The 19,216-nt window shown below is 37.2% G+C and overlaps 1 protein-coding gene and 1 long non-coding RNA gene across 15 annotated transcripts in view; one reads left to right on the top strand and one right to left on the bottom strand.

Annotated features, from left to right (window-relative positions):
- Positions 1-3,364: 3,364 nt before the first annotated feature.
- Positions 3,365-4,094, bottom strand: LOC122519940. The gene is made up of 2 exons (XR_006304405.1): positions 3,952-4,094; positions 3,365-3,535 (listed from the first exon to the last, which is right to left on the bottom strand). It is a non-coding gene; the product is annotated as an uncharacterized LOC122519940 (long non-coding RNA).
- Positions 4,095-18,145: 14,051 nt separating this feature from the next.
- LOC122519656 (Down syndrome cell adhesion molecule-like protein Dscam2) overlaps positions 18,146-19,216 on the top strand; it is a 74,810-nt gene continuing 73,739 nt past the window's right edge. For 13 of the 14 annotated variants that reach the window (XR_006304342.1, XR_006304341.1, XM_043639264.1 and 10 more), the window contains exon 1: positions 18,230-18,958. Coding sequence is in view for 12 of the 14 variants with exons in the window: in XM_043639264.1 (XP_043495199.1) it covers positions 18,931-18,958 (28 nt within the window). In the remaining 2 variants the exon portion in view is untranslated. Of the gene's footprint in view, positions 18,208-18,229; positions 18,959-19,216 lie in introns of those variants that run through there. The other variant, XM_043639258.1, reaches the window with a different exon arrangement.

The raw sequence follows: 19,216 nt of genomic DNA, 5'->3' as shown, positions 1-19,216 counted from the left end.
AACTAGAAAATATAAATTTTGTATGTTTACAAATAGAAAATGAAAAAGTCGAAGAAACATTTGGATCGTTTGGAAGACACCAGCAGAGTGTTTGAAGATCAAACTAGCATTATAGAATTCTAAGTTTTAATAAAGAAGGAAAGAACTTATGTATGCGAAGATCGTTACATTCTTCGATGACGATAGAAAAGCGATACTTCGATGGCATATCATTATCGATTCTTTCTCTTCTTTGAGATAAAAATCCTAAGGATCATTAAGAATAGGATCAGCTTCTACTATCGAGCTTTGGTATCGGACTGATAAGAAGGAGAAAGGAGGGAGAAGAGGACGGTCTCTTCGTGACAACTACACTTAAGATGATACATCTCACACCCGCGTATACCTATAATACTTATATCTATCTACCTACCTACCTTCCTACCTACCTTTGTATTATTAATCACGATAAAACGGGTCAAATTTGTGATAAAGGAGAACAAAGAAAAATTGATGTGATTCAACTACAGTGCTGAGACTTCAGTGGATTTCGTTTGCGGCACTTATATAAGATATATTTATGTATATTTTTGATAATCGAAAAATATTTGGGAAAATATCAAAAAAAGAAAAGATCATTTAAAAAAAACCCCTGCTAGTGACAGTATAAATAAACGATTAATATCGGAAAAATTCGCCGTTTAATTTTATACTATTTGTTTGATCCTCGCAACCCTAGGCAACTAAACTCGAAATGAAAACAACCGTTCGTAAATTTTTATTTCAACAAAAAGCTGTCATGCGAAAATTAAAAACGCGTAAATTGGTTTAACGATTTACTTTCGATTTATATCCTCGCGGTCATCTTGCATGGAGGAGGAAAATTAAAATCGTAAACGGTCATAGCCGCATATTCTCTTCCTTTTTCTCATATTTCTTTCTCTCTCTCTCTCGTGTGTGCAAATACAAACATGGTTGAAGCGATATTGCTAAACCAATGGATTTACTATCACCGACGTGTTCGGCAATAACATTGGGCGTTACGATATTGCAACAACATAAATACCGTAGATAGGGCACGTTTTAAATTATCGGATCGCAATTCTTACCAGATGCATTCTCGTCGGACGACAAATTTTCTCGCTCGTTGTTTTCCTCACGCTTGATTTCCTCAATATGTATTCGTATACAGGGTGGAGCATTTAAACATAAATCACTGTATGTCAAGATTTAGCAGTAAAAAGTCAAAAATACTTCTTACAATTAGTAAAATGTGTTCTGAAAGTAATTATTAGTAGCCGCGATCACAAATAAAAAACTTTTTTTGAACGAAAAAATTTAAAAATCTCGTCTATGTTCACCAAAAAGTCACTAACCACAATTATGATCTAAATTACTTATATAGCTTATATTGCTTAGAATTTCATAGACAATCCAGGAAAAGTGATCCTTTATATATATAAAACATCAATAGCGGGCTATGAAAGCTTTAACAAAAAGCATATTTTTCCCAAACCTGATTTTTCCCATTAATTTGTTTGACGAGCAACAACTCAGATTAGTATAAAGTTTAGTTAGTTACTTTTGGCTAAACATAATCGATATACAAAGTTTGTCGATAAATATACACTATTCTTCTCATCCTGTATATTTATTTATATAGTATATATTATATTTAGATATTTCTTCTTAAATTTTGTAACTCATAAAACTTGGTTCTTATCGGTTCCTTCTTTCACACCATTTTTAGCCGTAACACATAATGACGAAAAACACGAGTAGCTCCTAAAGTAACGAACAAGCGCTCATTAATTATGTTCTTTGCGAAATCTGTTGACATTGCATAATATCTCTTTAACGTAAGATGAGCACTTACAAAGTAGACGACGACGACAGCGATAACAAGGACACAAAATTAATTTGTAAGAACAAATAATGTTATATAACATATATGTGACATTTTAGAATTAAAATAACGCATATACGAAATATGAACAGTCACCATTAGAAGTTCTACGGTGGCTCCAAAACACTCCTACTTCGTAGCAAGTATTGCAGCCTGACGATTGAAGAATTTCTGAATTTGCTATTGAAGAAGATCCATGGGAGATCCATCGAAGAATTCATTCCACATCTTAGAATAGGAAGACAATCTGTAGTCATATCTGTAAAATAAAAAAGAATAAAACGATAAGTTATCTATAATATGATTCAAAATCATATAGAATAAAATCGAATAAAATGTAAATAAAAATGAATACTTACAATGCAATTCAATGGAACGAAGCTCAATTGCATCATGGTGATGCATCTCGCGTGAATCTAATAACGCGGTAAACGAGTATAAGAAACTATAAATGAGTTTCTTATCGCGAAACCGAAATTTTATTATACGACGAACAACACTGACTCTAATTCGCGTTTGATTTTAATTTATTATGCGCCCGATCACTGATTCTACAACTGCTTACAAAGACTGCTTTGCACACAGTCAATGCAAGTACAAAAATCTTCATTGATGCACTGATTTTAATACGCGAACAGTCTGTGCGACTGTTTAAAGATAAAAATACAACTTTACTCGAATAAACCCTGATACAATTACTGCTTTGGGCGCAGTTAATTTAATATATATAATTTCTAATACAATCGCGTAACGCGAACGAATTGAAATTAACGAACGAACGTGCTTCTAATCAGTGATTTTAATTATATTTAAACGATACAACACTCTCGTACATTGTTTCGTGCACGATTGCAATCTAAAACAGAAATAAAAAAACAATACTATTAATATCATTACTATTATTGAAAACCATTAAAATGTTTGTAGAATTATGGAATACAAAAATATACTCACTTCGAATCTTCATCGATGAATGCAGGATGGGTCTCCTACCCTTAGGATGACGATGAGCACACGTTTAAACCGAATAATAATAATATTAATATAGAATAATCATAGAGAAAATTATGATGACGAATAATAAATAAAATTAAATAAAAAATGTGAAAAACTGAAACATACTAAAAATTATATTACAATATTTCCTGAAATCATACCTGAAGGCAGGGCACACTTTAAAAGATATTTTATTTAAAACTAAATAAAGAGTAACCTAAAAAATAACGTTAGTAATAAAATCTCAATAATTTAATACGTTGTCACACTTTTGTATGTCTTAACTTGTCGAAGGCCGTGAGAAGAATGAGCATCTCTCTCTCTGTTTACCCTTGAGAGTAACGAATTTCAACTGTTTTGTTTTTATCTCATTGTTAGCTCGAGCATAGCTGAAAAACACAAAGACGCGTTAATACGTGTTTATATGTCGAATGTTTAGTATTTCTACTCTCTCTCTCTCTCTTTCTTTCTTTCTTCTCTTCCTTATTCTCCTTCTTCCACATTCTTGCTTTTTCTCATACTCTTCCTATTACACTTTTCTACGTTATAAAAATAAGAGATAGACTTACCTCGACAAATATGAAGATAAAAAGTGAACACAACAATAAGGTTAGGTATGCGTATTCGTGTTGGACCCTCCCAATGCTCGGAAACCTAAAAAAAGTAACAAATAAGAATACATTAGTACAATATAAATAAAATCAAATATATGAGTGTATGTGTACAAGTTACTTATACTTATATATATATGCCTGTATGTGTGTGTACGTTATAAAAATCGAATTTATAATTCAAAAGACAATCTTTGAAGACATAATTATGAAAAATAATTAATTAGAGCACCATTAGAGATGGTAGTAAGTATCGATACCATGAAAATAAGTTTGAAATTAGAAAAAAGTATTGTTAAGTAACCTTGGTTAGATTTGGCGGATAGCAGAAAAACATGAATATCTTTCGAACTTTTCAATATTTCGTTTTGAAAACAATCACGTATAAAAATCTTGCTTCTAGCTATCGTTTGATATATATAATAGAAAGGTGTAAGTTAGAAAATATCTTTTAATTACCTGAGGTTCACGGGATCACGAAATATCCGTGCGATCCCCAGAATCGACGCCAGGAAAAAGAAAGAAGGAAAATCAGCAAAGAGCGCTGATTGGCTGATAATTATTTCGGACTTGAAGTGACCAATTAGAAGTTCATGTATACTTGTAAATTCAAATTGTTACTAACGTTTTATAGACGCATACAAGCTTGTCTTCACACGTACGTAACTCGGCTTTCTTCATAACCACGCTAGTCAAGCTTGATATGATAATTTATTTATTAAATAAATCAAAAATTTATGCTAGTTTTTTTATTAGATGTACATGTTTCTTACTAATATTTAAAAAATAACGTGTAGAATAAAGATAATATATATTAAAAACGTTATCACACCGCACAAAAAAACGCACATAATTTATTTATTAAATAAATCAAAAGTCAATTTTATTTTTCTATTAGGTGTATACGTTTCTTGTTAATATTTAAAAAATAACGAAGAGATAAACATGACCGTATAAAAAAGAAACCTCGCTATAAAAATCCTTAAAACACAATTGACATATAAACAATATTTCATATAAGTGTCATATAAACAGTCATATAAACAATATTTAAATAAAAGAAATTTCATAGAGGACAATGACTCAGTTCAACGATGGATTTCGAAGGGGTCGGGAGGGGGATTGATTTACAAATCAATGTCGGATTGTGCCATGCAGCTCGATAGCGCTTCGTTCAATTATCTGCTAGTAATGCCGATCGTCGCGATCGCGTTGCCCCTTTTTTTCGTCGAAATATGCCTCTTGACGTGCTCGCGCTTCGTTTAATCAATCATATCAGAAGCGTTATAAACACTCAAAGCTACATTCGGAACCGACACGTTGCGAATTGACAATCGTGATATTTTGCGTCTTCTTTTCTCGTTTATAAAAAGTTATTGGTCTTGAAATAGTCATTTTCTCCATTAACTTCATCGAGATGAGATCATTGCAACAACGAGCTATAACGACATACGTTTACGCAAATGTCTACATTGCATATTTATACATATATATTATATTCACATACATGTTCACTTGTATTGCATATATAGCTTCATCGACAGAGCATGAAAAAATATTTTCACCATTGTAAAACACTGCTCTTCGGCTTATATAATCTCCACATAATGTACTAGCAAACTCATCTAACTTTCTTATTATTCATGAATAAAAACTTATTTTTAAACGGCTGAAGTATAGCGAGAATTAACGCTTAACCAAAACCTTCAACTTACAACTCGTAATACTTTAAGTAATGGCTTGATAATTACACGTACCACAGCTGTTGTAAATGATTGCATCGTCTTCATCATAACATTAATCGCAGTCGCGATACGCTGAATGATATCATAATACATTTTTTCGATTATTTCTCCATCATATATCCTATGAATATAATACATTGTTATTTTACAACTATACATCGTGAAAAATAAAAAACATTCCCCAGTATCTCGTAGCGCATCTGTTCATTTCCATTCGACGATGTTATTTTGTTGGAAATTTTTACTACCACTACTACTGTTACTTTTACTACCAGCATTAACTTTATAAATCAAAGGATGCTACGGACGAGATACGATGTATTTAGAATCATTAACGTTATAAAGCTGGAGATTATAATCGCGCAAAAAATATATAAGAACTATCCGACGGCATGAATCACTTTTGCACTTACGCCATGTTTCCTATGCTTTTTTAATGCAGGCAAATTGTAAAACCAATCCCAAACTCTCGACGGAAGCTTCGAAAAGCGCCCGACGCTAATTGGGTCCTTCAGGGAACTCTGCTTTGAATAATTACGAAACGTCCATCTTTGGCTTGGATTGCGAATTACTCGCAAGAATGGAGCCTCTGATATTTTCTCTCCCTCTTCCCTCTCTCTCTCTCTCTCCCAGCTCACTCATTCCCCTTATTTTCTTTTTTTACGTCCATTTTCTCTCGATCTTCTATCGAGATTACGCTCTTTTCATGAAATATTGTGCTAGTCGAATGTTGCCTCCAATTAATGAAGAACAATAAGTCTGATATCCATGAACGTACCAATTAAAGATTATAATGCGCTATCCCTTCGATATTACGACACAACTTCTGTTTATATACGGAAAATATTCGATACGATCATTAACTCGGCATTCTTTTTTCTTTCTAATATCGGAAACGATCGATGCATTTAATTGATAAAACGAAATACGTCATGGAAATGTGCACGATGTCGTAAAACATCAATAATATGTCATCCGCATGAAAATATAAACATAAATATATAAATATACATCAGCAACAGGATCGCTCGGTCAGTCGACGGTGTTCCATCCATCGGTTCACGGTGCGACTCACCGGCCGTTTCGTGGTTCGCACTGAGCTCTGTTTAGACTAACGAGCTAGTCGTACTATTATACAACTCGATGACCAGTCGGATTTCACACGAAGCCTCTTCGAGCGCAAACAAGCGGCCCGTCAATTGCCACATAAATTTGCCACACGATGACGGAATTACGAGTAATAGTCAATTAACAGAGCTGTTACTCTTGCCGTTTAAATAATTACTTTCTCTCCTGCCTCCAAGTTAAAATGCCGATTAGAATGACATCGCTTAAATCATTTGCTATCAATTTATCAAACTTCTTTCTTTCTGTGACAATTCTGCAAACAAAATAATATTCCACAGATCGACCGGTTAATTCTGAAAAAAATAACCAATAAAAACGATAAGAAAAAAGGAAAGTACTTGTGTACCGACTATTTTGAATTTGCCAAACGAGAAGCAACCATTTCTAGGATGTGTCTCTAACTTTTACGACAGCAGAGAAGAGCCACCCATACATTTGAATCGTTCTATTCAATTTAATGGCCACCGATGACGACGAGTAATTAAATTAGCGCGGATTACAATATATGCGTCGATATTTGCGATGTAACCCTTTTCCCCTCTCTAGGGGATAGTCGGCAGGAATCGAAGCGAAGCGAGGATTTAAATTTAGGTTAGCGCAGAGGGGTAGGTAAAGGTACGATGTTTCAAACACATCTGTGTCCCGCGTTAAAGCTCCCCCCCCCTTCTCCACACCATATCGATGACCAGTTCGAGAGAGTGGTATAGTGTAATTGTTGGGGCGCGCGCGCTCGTGCACGCACACACTTACACTACCCGTACTCCACGTCCCTCTTCCAAGTCTTCTCGTTCATTCACCGATTCTCCCTCTCATCATCAATGTATTTTCTCCCCACTCAGCTGCGTCCTGGCCACGCGATCTCCTCCCAACCCATCTCTCTCGCTCAGTTCACAACCCTCTTCACTCCTCTCGTCTCTTCTCCACTCTTCACCGAAGCTCCGTGCACGCTGTGCCAAAGCAGAATCGACCTGACGCTCTCCACAGCCGATTACAAATCTGACCAATTAGGCGCACGCTGCGCCGAATTGCCGATGAGAAGCCGTCGTCCTCGATGCCTAATAGCACTGACCCTTCGTAAGGTCGACCCAAGGTTTAATGACCCATCGCTACTGTCAGTACTCGTATTTTATTAAATACCCTGACCATTGAGAATCCATGCGTGAATAGGCCGATAAAAACGTTTCCGCCGGAAGTGCATCGGCTCGTCGATTTAAACGACGAGCGTACTATTGTATGTTTTATCGAATTCCATCACGGAATCGACACATTTTATAAATTCACATTCGAATGTCGTGCACTCTTTTGAAGTACTAACTAGGACGTGTTGTTTATAGCGATATTAGGAATTGGGGGAATGAAATTGTAGATTAATAATAGAGACATACGATTAACTTTTTTATTTATTCGATACTTTTCAAATGATCTGATTTCATGTTATACAATTTAGATTTCGATCATAATTTCTCTTAATCTCATATAGTAATAAAAAATAAGTCAACTAACGTTCCGCGATATCGTTTAATATTTGTTAAAAACAAACAGACAACGGTACACATCACAAAGTTAAATAAATGAAACCACACTATAACCGAATATTGTAGATATAAAAAAGGAAGATATTTTCCATTTTGGAAGGAAGTAACACTTAAAACTAGGTTGCAGTCGTATATCTCGACTGTTTATTTTACAGAACAAACAACACACGAATTTCAACTAGGAAGGAGCGAATCCGATCGAATTCTTAGGAATGGTCGCTTGAATCACGAATACGATAAATCGATGATAAAACGAGAAGAAAGATTCGTGGAAAATAATTTTCATCGGTATAGAAGGAATTTTACAGAACGAAAAATTCAGTTTCACCTGGAGCCATAGGAAAAAAGTCCTCGCATTCGTAGAGATAAAATAAAAGTTCGACGCATTCATATTCGTCGTATAACCGAAAGAGCGCGAAAAGGGGGACAGGAGGGTCAGCAGGGGATTGTGTGGACAGAGGAGAAGGGGAGGATTGCGTGGGAGGAATGCGAGAAAACGGGGTGGAAGAGGATACGAGCTAACAGTCGATAGAAACACGTCCAGAATCCGGGAATTTTTTTCACGCGTCCTGTGCGCGAGAATCGGCCGCATGACATTGGTCGACGAGGAAATGCAGTGAGCCCGGAAAATTCATGTGCACGCATGCTACTGCTGGTGATAATTTATTATTCGTTGGCGAGCCCGCCTAGATCTATACGCGGGGCTCGGTGCACTCGCGCGCTTTCACATGCACGGAACCGTTTTCGAAAAAAAGACTGTGAGTGTGTATGTATGTAGGAGAAAGAGAGAGGAAGAGAGAAAGAAGGAACAAAAGGTGGGGAAAAATGTCCAAAAAATAAAAGATAAAAAAATTGAAAGCAGAGTGTGCATGTAGATGTTTTATTGCAATCGGATTTGTCGTATTACTACAAAAAATAAAAAATTTAGAAATATATTAAATAATATAAAATATACACAATAATATAATAGTTCTTTCGAGAATATTTCCAAATTTACAAAATACCCTATAACAAATATACTACTTGGTAATATATTCACGTGCACTGGTCTGACGTGAATATTAATCTCTCTCTGCATGTAAGAATATCTAATGAATTAAAAACAGAAAGAAAAAATCTTCCTTTTAATTTAGCTAAAATTAGTGACGTTTACACAAGATTCGCGAAAATTTTTTAAGAACTTATTGATGTACTTATTAATGGATATCGATGTATAAAATTTGGGATAAACAAAGTTCTCAGAAAAGACAAATAAAAAACTTCTTATTTTGTTATCTTTAGAATGCAAATAGAAAAGTTTAACTGTTTGAAATAAGAGAAAAAAAGAAAATAGAAGGGAAGACAGAGAGAGAGAGAGAGAGAGAGAGAGAGAGAAAGAGAGAGAATTAAAAATGGACAAAGAGAGATTCAGGATCATTCTCGGCATTGCTCCCTTGATTGTATATAAAAATTCATGGCGCGTCGTTGCTGATATCTCGTCGGTTATGTTCACGTTGGTACCGTTACCGAGACGGACTGTTCTTTAGAAAATCGCAAAGAGAATGATCGTGGAGCGTCGGCGTTATAAAAATTACACGCATTTCCATCTGCGAGTGATACCATCAATCCACAAGTCTCAAGAATAAAAAGAAGACGGAATGAGTCCCGCTGTGAATCGTCCGTTGATTCACGGCTTGCATCTCTCGTTTCTATAAAACCTACCCCTCCTACACCTGTTCTCTTCCATCTATCGTCTTCTCTCTATCTTTCAATCTCTCTCACTCTCTCTAACATTTGTCGTACATTTCTTTAGCTCGCGAGGGAGAGGAAGATTGAAATTGCGGATTAGGGATGTCTCGCTCAGTGAAAACTCTGAGATAAAAACGACTTCGACCTTAGCAACATTCGTATAGTACTTTCGAAAATGTCTTTCCATATTTACTTCGTTCTATTTTCATCTTCCTTTTAATAATCTTATTAGAACAATATTCTGTTACAAAAGATCAAGAGAGGGAGAGAGAGAAAAAAAGAAAGAGAAATAACGAGAATAAATATAAATAAAAATATATTTTAATTATCCAAAAACATCGTAAATCTCTTCAAGTTCCTACGCACCGTAGAAGCAAGTTTATCGCGTCTGTTTTTTTCACAAGAAAAGAAACGTTGCAAGCCAAGAGAGAAAAATGTAAAAATTAAAGAGAGAGAGAGAGAGAAAAAAAAGACAAGAAGAAACAAAGATAGAGCTAAAGGAAGAGAGGAAAAGAAAAAAGTATAGGCGACGGAATAAAAGGAGAAACGGAGATTGTTCGCAAGATTGAAAGTTTCACGGATCTTCTTTTTACAAGCTCGCGGCTTAATGACCTGGCTGAAATAAAGTAGGAAATATAGTATATCATTGAATAGAAAATTTAGAAGAAAATATTATTTTCAAAATATACCCTCTTCGTAGGATTTAATTAAATAAAAGGATTTTGATTCGATCTTTCGATAAATCGCATGGTAACCTCTTAACTGATGATAGCAGTTATCTGCCCTTGCGCAGCCACGACGGTAATGAAACTAATTAATTTTCAACGTCGGTTTAACGCACATTATATGGCAACTGACGCGTTCAAAGTGCCATCGTTCGACGATTATGTCAGCTTTGATCGCCTGAAAACCAATTTACCGAACCATGCTTCTGTAAAAATAAATCTTTCTCGTTCGTCGTTTAATCAGACGTTTGCGTTCACGCGTTGAATAAGCGTAATCTTCGAATTAACTAATAAAATGAAAGAAAATATAATATTAAAGCTTATATTATATGCCTAAATAGTCCCATCTAAACCGCTAACACGTTTCTTTGATATTTACATTATCAATTATCCGAAGTGAATCCCATCGGGTACGGTACAACACGAGCAAACTTTATTTTAAGGAAAAGATAAGCTTAAAGTAGAAAAGGAAAAACTTACGACTTAGTACTGAGTAACTTTCCGTCAAACAAACGAAAAACTTTTCTCTTTGTTTCTTCCACTATTTCCTTTCTTTCCGACACAACCATGCTGGATCGCGCTCGTGCGATTATCTCTGAAAGTTCATTGTTATTTACCTCGCGAAAACTTGAACATTTTGGTGCTTCTTTTTCATTACGGTGAAAAATAGAATAACAATGAAGGTATATAATAAATATTTTATGATCTTTATTACTCTTCCAAGACTTCCATTACACGTTGTTTCGTGATGAGATAATAATCAATATGTCTATGAGCATACACACCCACGCAAACGATTCTCGCGTGAGCGCGCACATATGGGCAAATAATAATCAGCTAACGATGCTTATCCTATTTGTCATTCAGCTAGTATAAGTAAGTTCCACTAAACGGGAGATCAACGATATCGAGTCTTCGAGAAGCTCTAGGTGATGGGTACTTTTAAGGGTGATGGAGAAACGTGTCAAAGTGGGCGTCAGAGTGGCATTTGCGTTGGCTCGTTTCGATAAGAGAGTCGAACTTGGATGAAATAAAAAACGAGAAGACGAGAGAAAGGAAAAAAGTCTCGTTCAATTTCCAAGGACGAAAAGTTAAAAAAATAACTGCCTTCCAAACTAGCTATCTTTGTAAATTTTGTTCTCAACTTAAAAGAAAAACTTTAAGTCCGTCTCGGTATCCGAAAATTCATTTAAAGAGAAGATATATTATATAATATATCTATATCTATATATATATTTTCTTTGACCGAGTGAAACTTTCTGCACAAAATCGAGAATAAAGAGCGACAAATTTTTTGCACCGACCAAGCGTGATTTAAAATTCTGACCGAATTCAAACAGCGAATACTCGATTCGATCCACATCGCGAAAACGCTGAAAACGTTTCTATAGATTACGTAGCTGGTGTTATATATAGAACGATACGAACAGGCTGCTATCTTTTACGAACAGAGTAGTCTGTTGAAATATTCTTTTCGTTGGTGAGAAAAGAAACTCGTTTTGTCTCTCTTTCTCTCTCTTTTTCTTTGTGTACTTTCGCATAACGGCGAATGGAGAAATCGAGGAAAGGATACTAAGAGGGAATAGATCCTTGAATACCGACTCCACCCTTTTCCCTTTTGCTTCTTCGTCTTCATCCACTTGCCATTTAAGGTACTCATTCCTCTGACGATTCAAATTTTAATTCAATTACGGCAACGTCGACAACGACGACGACGACGAAGACGAGGACGAAGATGAAGACGAGGATGAAGTCCAGGAGGAGGAGGACTACTACGACGCATACTTCTCTAAGACTTTCGTATATCTCAGAAATCGTAAGATCCAACCTTTTTTCTTCTTCCTCCTTTACGTACAACGTCTATTTTTTTCTCTCTGTCGGCCAATCTCTACTCGTCTTTCCTTCTTTTCTCCAAAGAGCCACCAACCACCCACCCAACCCCAGCTCTTTTCTCTCATCTTTCAGGTTCTTTCTTTTCGCTGTGAAGCTTCTCTTTCTTTCTTTCTTTCTTTCTTTTCTTTTTTTTCTCATTTTTTCTCGTGAAATCTGAATTTAATTATGACTCTTCACGTAGTCGTTTTGCCCCTACACTACGGAATCGTGGTCTATCTTGCTCTTGCATCTGTCGCTTCCTGGAGAAAGAGTCGCACTTTCTCTTTCTCCTCTTTTTCTCAGGAACGTCATCACCACTACTATCTCCACGTCGTCGTGGTCGATTTCGTTCACATCGTCGTCGTCGTCGTCGTCGTCGTCGTCGTCGTCGTCTACGAGCAACGGTACGCGAAATGCTTTCAATTTTAAAACGAATTTAATCCTTCTACTACCTACCTACCGAATTTTGTCGTCTTTATCTTATTAAGTATTCAATTCCATCAAATCGCAGAACAAACGGTCTACCGATTTTCCTTTTACTAGTACTAATACTACTCGCCACCTTCGTCATACCTCTCTTTTATCATTGGCAAGTTCCGAATCGGTTTTCGATATTGCTCAAGTTTCCCTTCGTTTATCCTAGCCACTCCTTTTCGTGTCGATCCTTAAACGACGCGTTAATCTTTTATCCGAATTACTCCTACCACTACTACTACTACACGTAACATTTTTTTCCAATTCTACATCCGCGGCCATCGGTCTATACAATCGAAATAATGTTTCTGGAGTCATCGACAATTCGATTAGCAACCGTTAACGTTTGAATGATTTCATCTACAACCTATAACAAAGTGTATAGAATAACCAAAAGGTTATTTACGCTTGAAATGAAATCACAGAACACGTAGTTAAATACATTTCAAATAATTTAACAATATTTTATTCTCTGTGTATTTGCTTAAAAATTAAAATGTATATATTATATATAGTGATTTTGGTAACCGGAACAGGTTACTGCGGTTATTTTAAATAAAAATAGAATAAAATGATAAAAGAAAAAAAACCATACGGTATAATATGTTTCGATCTGCTACCATCTTATTTTTTATGTGAATGCACCGATGCACCCGTCAGATGTAATTGCACTGAATTTTTGGTACACAACCTAATTTTGTTTTAACCAATCGATCCTTTTTATTATTCTGCGTATAAAAGTACTAGTCCTAAGTCGTCTCTCTCTCTCTCTCTCTACATATTATTTGAATATTATATCTTAATTTCGAAATCTTTTCTCATACTCTGTTTTCCTTATTTATCCGAGCATAAATTTTGTCTCTACATTGAAACGTTCTTTCTGGTAATTAAATTAATAATAGTTAAACAAATCGATGATAATTAATTAATATGTTTTATCTTTTTCGAAACAATTTTTTACGCGATACTACAGGCTCAATGTTTTATGATCTGTTATTGAGGTTTCGGGTACGTGTGTACTCTCTCTCTCTCTCTCTCTTTTTCTCTTCCTGTTTCTCTTTCAGTACCATAATTCTCACAGTGAAATACAATTCTCCGCTAACTCTCCCTCTAGCTATTGCACTATATATACAAGTTTACCGATGATTTCGTTATACGAAAACCATGTTAACCAGCTTGACTATATTTGCAGTAGGATATTTGTATATGACGATTAATCAATTGTGATCATAGAGAATCATTATTTAAATTGATAGATATATTATACTAATTTATTAATTAGCAACTTATCCAACGACGGATGATAATAAGCGCAAATTGCATTGTGTTTTGATTGATCGGAAAAAAGTATTATTAACATCGAAGATTCGATATTAAATACAAAACATCAATAATTATCATGAAAATCTATCAAAGTCGAGTATAACAATTAAAATAGCTATCGCTTATAAAGTATACCGATTTTCACGTACCGAAGTAGCGTACCTACTCTAATTAAACAGTGCACGTCTGATCTCAAGATGGAATTCCAAGACCGGCATCGATTACCCAACCAATTTGCTACGGGCTTTACTCTCTATCTCTCTTCTACCTTTCTCGCCCTCTAATCCCATTTCTCTCTCTCTCTCTCTCTCTCTCTCTCTCTCTCGCAATTCTGTTTCCACGGAACTTATCGAGAAATGCCACGAACGCGCGGATCTTCTACCAAAGGATGCCAAACTTGATTATAGATGGTGGAACATGAAACGTACAAACGATTAGTGTCATTCCAATGTTAAAGAACATTTTTGAACTTTCTAATGGGAGAAAAAGACAAACAGAGAGAAAGAGAAATAGAGAAAAAGAGAGAGATATCGAAATAAGCGCATCTATAGACATCGTATAGAAGAGTGTTTCTATAAAAGGGGAATGACCTTGTTGTTTACGGCAATTCTGTACGCTCGAACAACGTCAAAAGGGAATAAGGGAGAAACTATCGTTACGTCGTCGAGCTTGATTTACGTCAGCGTATTACGGCGAAAAATTAGAGAAGGGTAGGAGGATGAGAAGTTGGGGAACGGATAGGGGGATAGAGAGATGGAGTCAAAGAGTGAGACAGGGGGATATAAACGAAATAAAAATTAAAATAAAAATAAAAAAAGAAGAGAAGGTTGAAGCTTCAACGAGAAACAAGAGAAATGGGGACCGATTCGCAGCGGGTAGTACTGCTGGTGGCGGTGGGGAACAATTTCTAAAACAAAGGACTTGTTATTTGTGCCATACATACGAGAGCGAATCTACCGGCGTGTAGTCGGGCTTTTAAAAACGACGACAATGACAATGACAATGACAACGATGAGGACGAGGACGCATGTGGAAGAGGAAGAAACGATAGTCTGGTCAAACGAATATGCATTTCAAATCCAACTTTAAAACCCGACTGGCCTATACTTGATATACATAAAAAATGAGTAGATCCATGGAGACTTAAAAGAAGGTCCTAGAATATCTATAGTGTTTCCAAAGTCGTTGAAATTAAGTGCTGCTTCCTCGTTCGACCCTTAATTCGCTTCTTCAGGGTAACGTGACCTAGGGACAAATTTGAATTTGCACAAACTGCTCTTACCCCTTTTTGCGACGATGCTGGAAGGGCGATTCTCTCGGGAATGAAATAGAATAAGACAGAAAAAGAAAGAGATGGAGAAGTAACCAATGTAGAAGAAGAAGAAGAAGAACAAGAACGAGAGAGAGAGAGAGAGAGAGAGAGAGAAACGAAGACCAAGACAACAGCCTTAATAGCCGGTACAATGGGGGGATCTTCGAGTCTTTTACGTCGCACTTGACGAAACAATAGTCGAACGAGTACCGTACGATAGACCGCCGCTGGAGGGTGCCGAGAGTGTCGAGGACGCCGAAGAGGGGTTGCTACCAGTAGACGACTCGGAATCCGTAGCCCCGGGTCGGATTTTAACGACGTGCTCGGACGCAGTCGTTGCATCTCTCTGCCAGGGATGCACTGTCTATAATTCTGACTCTTTCTCCCTCTCTCGGTATCTATCTCGCTTTCCACCTTCCCTTTTTTCCTCCCACCATAGTCTATGTTACCCCTTAAAGTAGTCCCATCTCGCTCGTACCAAAGAACCGTTCCGTTTTCGTGCGCGCGTCTCCGGGCACGTCAAGTTCTACCTCGACGCAAATTCTATCCGTTCTCTTTTCTCTTTCCTCTTCTCCTCCTCCTCCTCCAGCTGCCCCACCTCCTCTTCTCTTTTCTCTTTCTCTTCTTCCTTTTTCTCATCCCCATAGCTCTCTCCTTTCATAGTTCGAGTTCGCTTCCAAGCTCCCCAGTCGTTTAACGTCAAAACTTTTCTCTTTCTCTTTCTCTCTCTCTTTCTATCTCTTTCTCTTTGGCAGACATCCCATCGTGTACAAAATGTTCAACTTTATTTATCAATATTGTTGAGACATAAGGCATGATCGAACTTTCGATACATTCAAAAATCGATTATTGACTCTAACAGAGGAATTAACGTTCGCTAACAATTAATTGTTTCTACAAGTTACGCTGATACATATACGATATATTCCTGTATATAATATATGCTGGAAGACAATCGTAACAAATCTAACTGGAACTTGATATATTTCATGATACATTCGCGTGACTTGCTACCGCTTACGAGCAGCAAACTTTCTATTCAGATTATTCTCCTCCGATCATATATCTTTTCCCAGTTAAAAGCTACTAGAAATCCCCGAGGTCATAATAAAAACATCAAGCCTGATTCGACGATCTAGAAAGTACAAGAAATTGCGAGAAATGTTGAAGGAAACTTCCTCGATGACTGAAAATTTTTCTCGTGAGTGGATATCAAACGACATGAAGTTTTGTTTGAATTTATTTTCTAAAGCTATATACAAACATACTTTGTTCCTCTAGCTAGAACCTGAGCCAGGATTCTACCAACCCCCTACTCGAAAGACAATCCCCTACGCAAAAGCGTACAAGAGAGAGAAAAAGAATATTGAAGGGAAAAGGGAGAAGGAAGAGAAGTCATAGGTGGGACAAAAGTGGACCAACACCGAGAACGGAAATGGGAAAGAGGTCGAGTGCGACTAATTAATAAATCGCACGAGACTCGACGCGGTAATTTGTTAATATTTCTCCAAGAGTGGTTGCGTCGATAGGATTAAAATCGTTTTCGTTAATTCCGGTATATCGATCCAGCGTTTTACATACTAGGTATACAAGTTAGACCAGGACGACGAGCTAAAATAGAGATAAAAATAAATACAGAGATACGGACTTCCTACAGAAAATACGATATTTTACTGCATCCTGTTGAAAAAAAAAATATATATATATATACACTGTGTGTGTCTGTGTCATAGATATTTTCTTTAAGTAGAGACCATGACAGATAAATATTTTCACATATATATGTACATACGAGCAAATATTAGGTATATTATTATAAGCACGGATTTCATTTAGAAAGAAGATAAACCGTACTTAACGTTGCAAAGTCTTTGAAAGGGAGACAGAAAGAGAAAGGCAAAGGGAAAGACGCAACGTGAGGAGAGCTCAAATGAACGAACGTACACGAAATACTCGAAAGACAAACGAAATAGTCAGAGAGGTAGTATGTTAGCCGATGAACGATCGCGACCTTTCCACCTCTTCTGCCGAGTACATGCTCGGTCCTTCGCAAGTTCCCTGACCCACCCTAAAAAAGTACGGGCGGTTCAACGCGCCCGGAACGACCTACCCTTCCCTCTCTCTTTCTTTTTCTCTCTCAGTTACACTATCCTTGCCTATACCGCTCTCTTTCTAACTAAATAGAAAAAATAACAAAACCTAAAAGAAAGAAAAAAAAGGACTGAAAAAAACATTGGTAGCTCGACGAGGCCGTGTAGAATCGACGAAAAGTTTTCTCTCGAAAATGAACGCGAAAGGGAGTAAAAGAGAGGTTGAAGAACAGGTAGGATAGGAAGGGAGCACACATATTCACGAAACGATTTGGCGGGCGCGCACGCGATGCGCGCTTACGAGAGGCACGCATCCATCTCGGAAAGTCAGCCGAAGGGTTCCTCTAACTCCGAGAGGAAAAGAAAAAGAGAGAGAGAGAGAGAGAGAGAGATGCAGAGAAAGAGAAAAAAGAAAGGAAAAGAGAAAAGGAGAGAGAGGGTTGAGGGTGCGTGCAACGACCGCGCACGTCCTCCCTTTCATTCTTCTCTTCTCTTCTCTCTGCATTCACCCCTTCTTCGCTAGAACCCCTCTCCAAATGAGAGAAGGTGACGCTCTGTTGGGTATACGTACCAAGATAGAGAGAAACAGGTATAGTGGAAGAGGGTAGAGGGTGTTCACAGAGGGGTTGAAGAAGGATAGCGAGCGTTGGAGAGGGGAGAGGGTTGCACGCATGCGCCCCTAACACTCGCGGGGCTTTCCCGGCGCGGATCAGTCGTGGCCGGCGGTGCCGGAGGCCAAAGACTTTCGCGAGGGTGGACGTGCCGTGTTTTCTCTCGCACACCGTGAGAATCCACTCTCCTTTACCTCTCTCTTTCTCTCTTTCTTTCTCTCTCCATCATTTAATCTTTCCTTTTCCGCGCTTTCGTTATCTTTCTCTTACGCACTTGATCGTTCGTACATTCGTTCCTTCTCGTCGTATCTTCTCGTCGAATATGTAAAACGTGAATTTTGTCTTCTATCTTCTCCGAGTTGCCGTGCAAGAACCGCGTCCGACGTTCCGCGTGCAATTCTAACTCCATTGGACACACGATACGGAGGAGGGAAGCACCGAAGAGTATTTTCGACGAGATTTGTTTTTTCGGTTAAATCTTTGATTTTGTATATTTTCTCATTTATTTAACGACATATTGTTTAGTTTTCGTGAATTCAGTTTAATCTTGATAATATCGCACCAATGCGATCCCGTATTGGTCCCGCGTGTTCCATCGCGGCCGGATATTCCGAGAACGCGTCGTGCTCGATCATTCAATGATTTCGTGAATGTCGTCGATGACTTCGACGCGTCGTCGTATTCTCGACAACGATGTTTCTTCCTCTCGAAATAGAGATTTATTATTGCGAGAGTGAACAATTATAAGACAAATAGACAAGGTTGTCCTATTGGTGATCACGCTGGTGTCGTCGTGGTAGAGTGGAGAGAGATCAGCTTGAAGAAGACTTTCAATAAGAAGGAGAAAAAAAATAACGAAGTTACCAATCTAGTCCAAGAACAGGAACATAGAAGGATGTTGGCCCGATTTTTAATATTAGCCGGTAAGTTATTTGTTTTATTTCCTTTCAATAGCGTACGTATTCTTGTTTATGTGCTACGTCAAATTACTGTATTCTTACGGAAATTAACTGTCTATATATGCATTTTGTATTACGGGATCGCGCAACGAGGCTTTGCAACGTGCATCGATCGTTTCCTATACCACGCGCGTATCAAATTCCTGCCGAATCAATGACCTAATCCTACCGAAATTCTATGTGAACGAGAAAGAGATAGATAGATAGAGGGAGAGAAATACT

The sequence above is a fragment of the Polistes fuscatus genome, unplaced genomic scaffold, assembly GCF_010416935.1.
Source record: "Polistes fuscatus isolate 324 unplaced genomic scaffold, CU_Pfus_HIC Scaffold3, whole genome shotgun sequence".
In the NCBI taxonomy this organism is placed as follows: Eukaryota; Metazoa; Arthropoda; class Insecta; order Hymenoptera; family Vespidae; genus Polistes; species Polistes fuscatus.
This window is presented reverse-complemented; position numbering and strand designations above follow the sequence as displayed.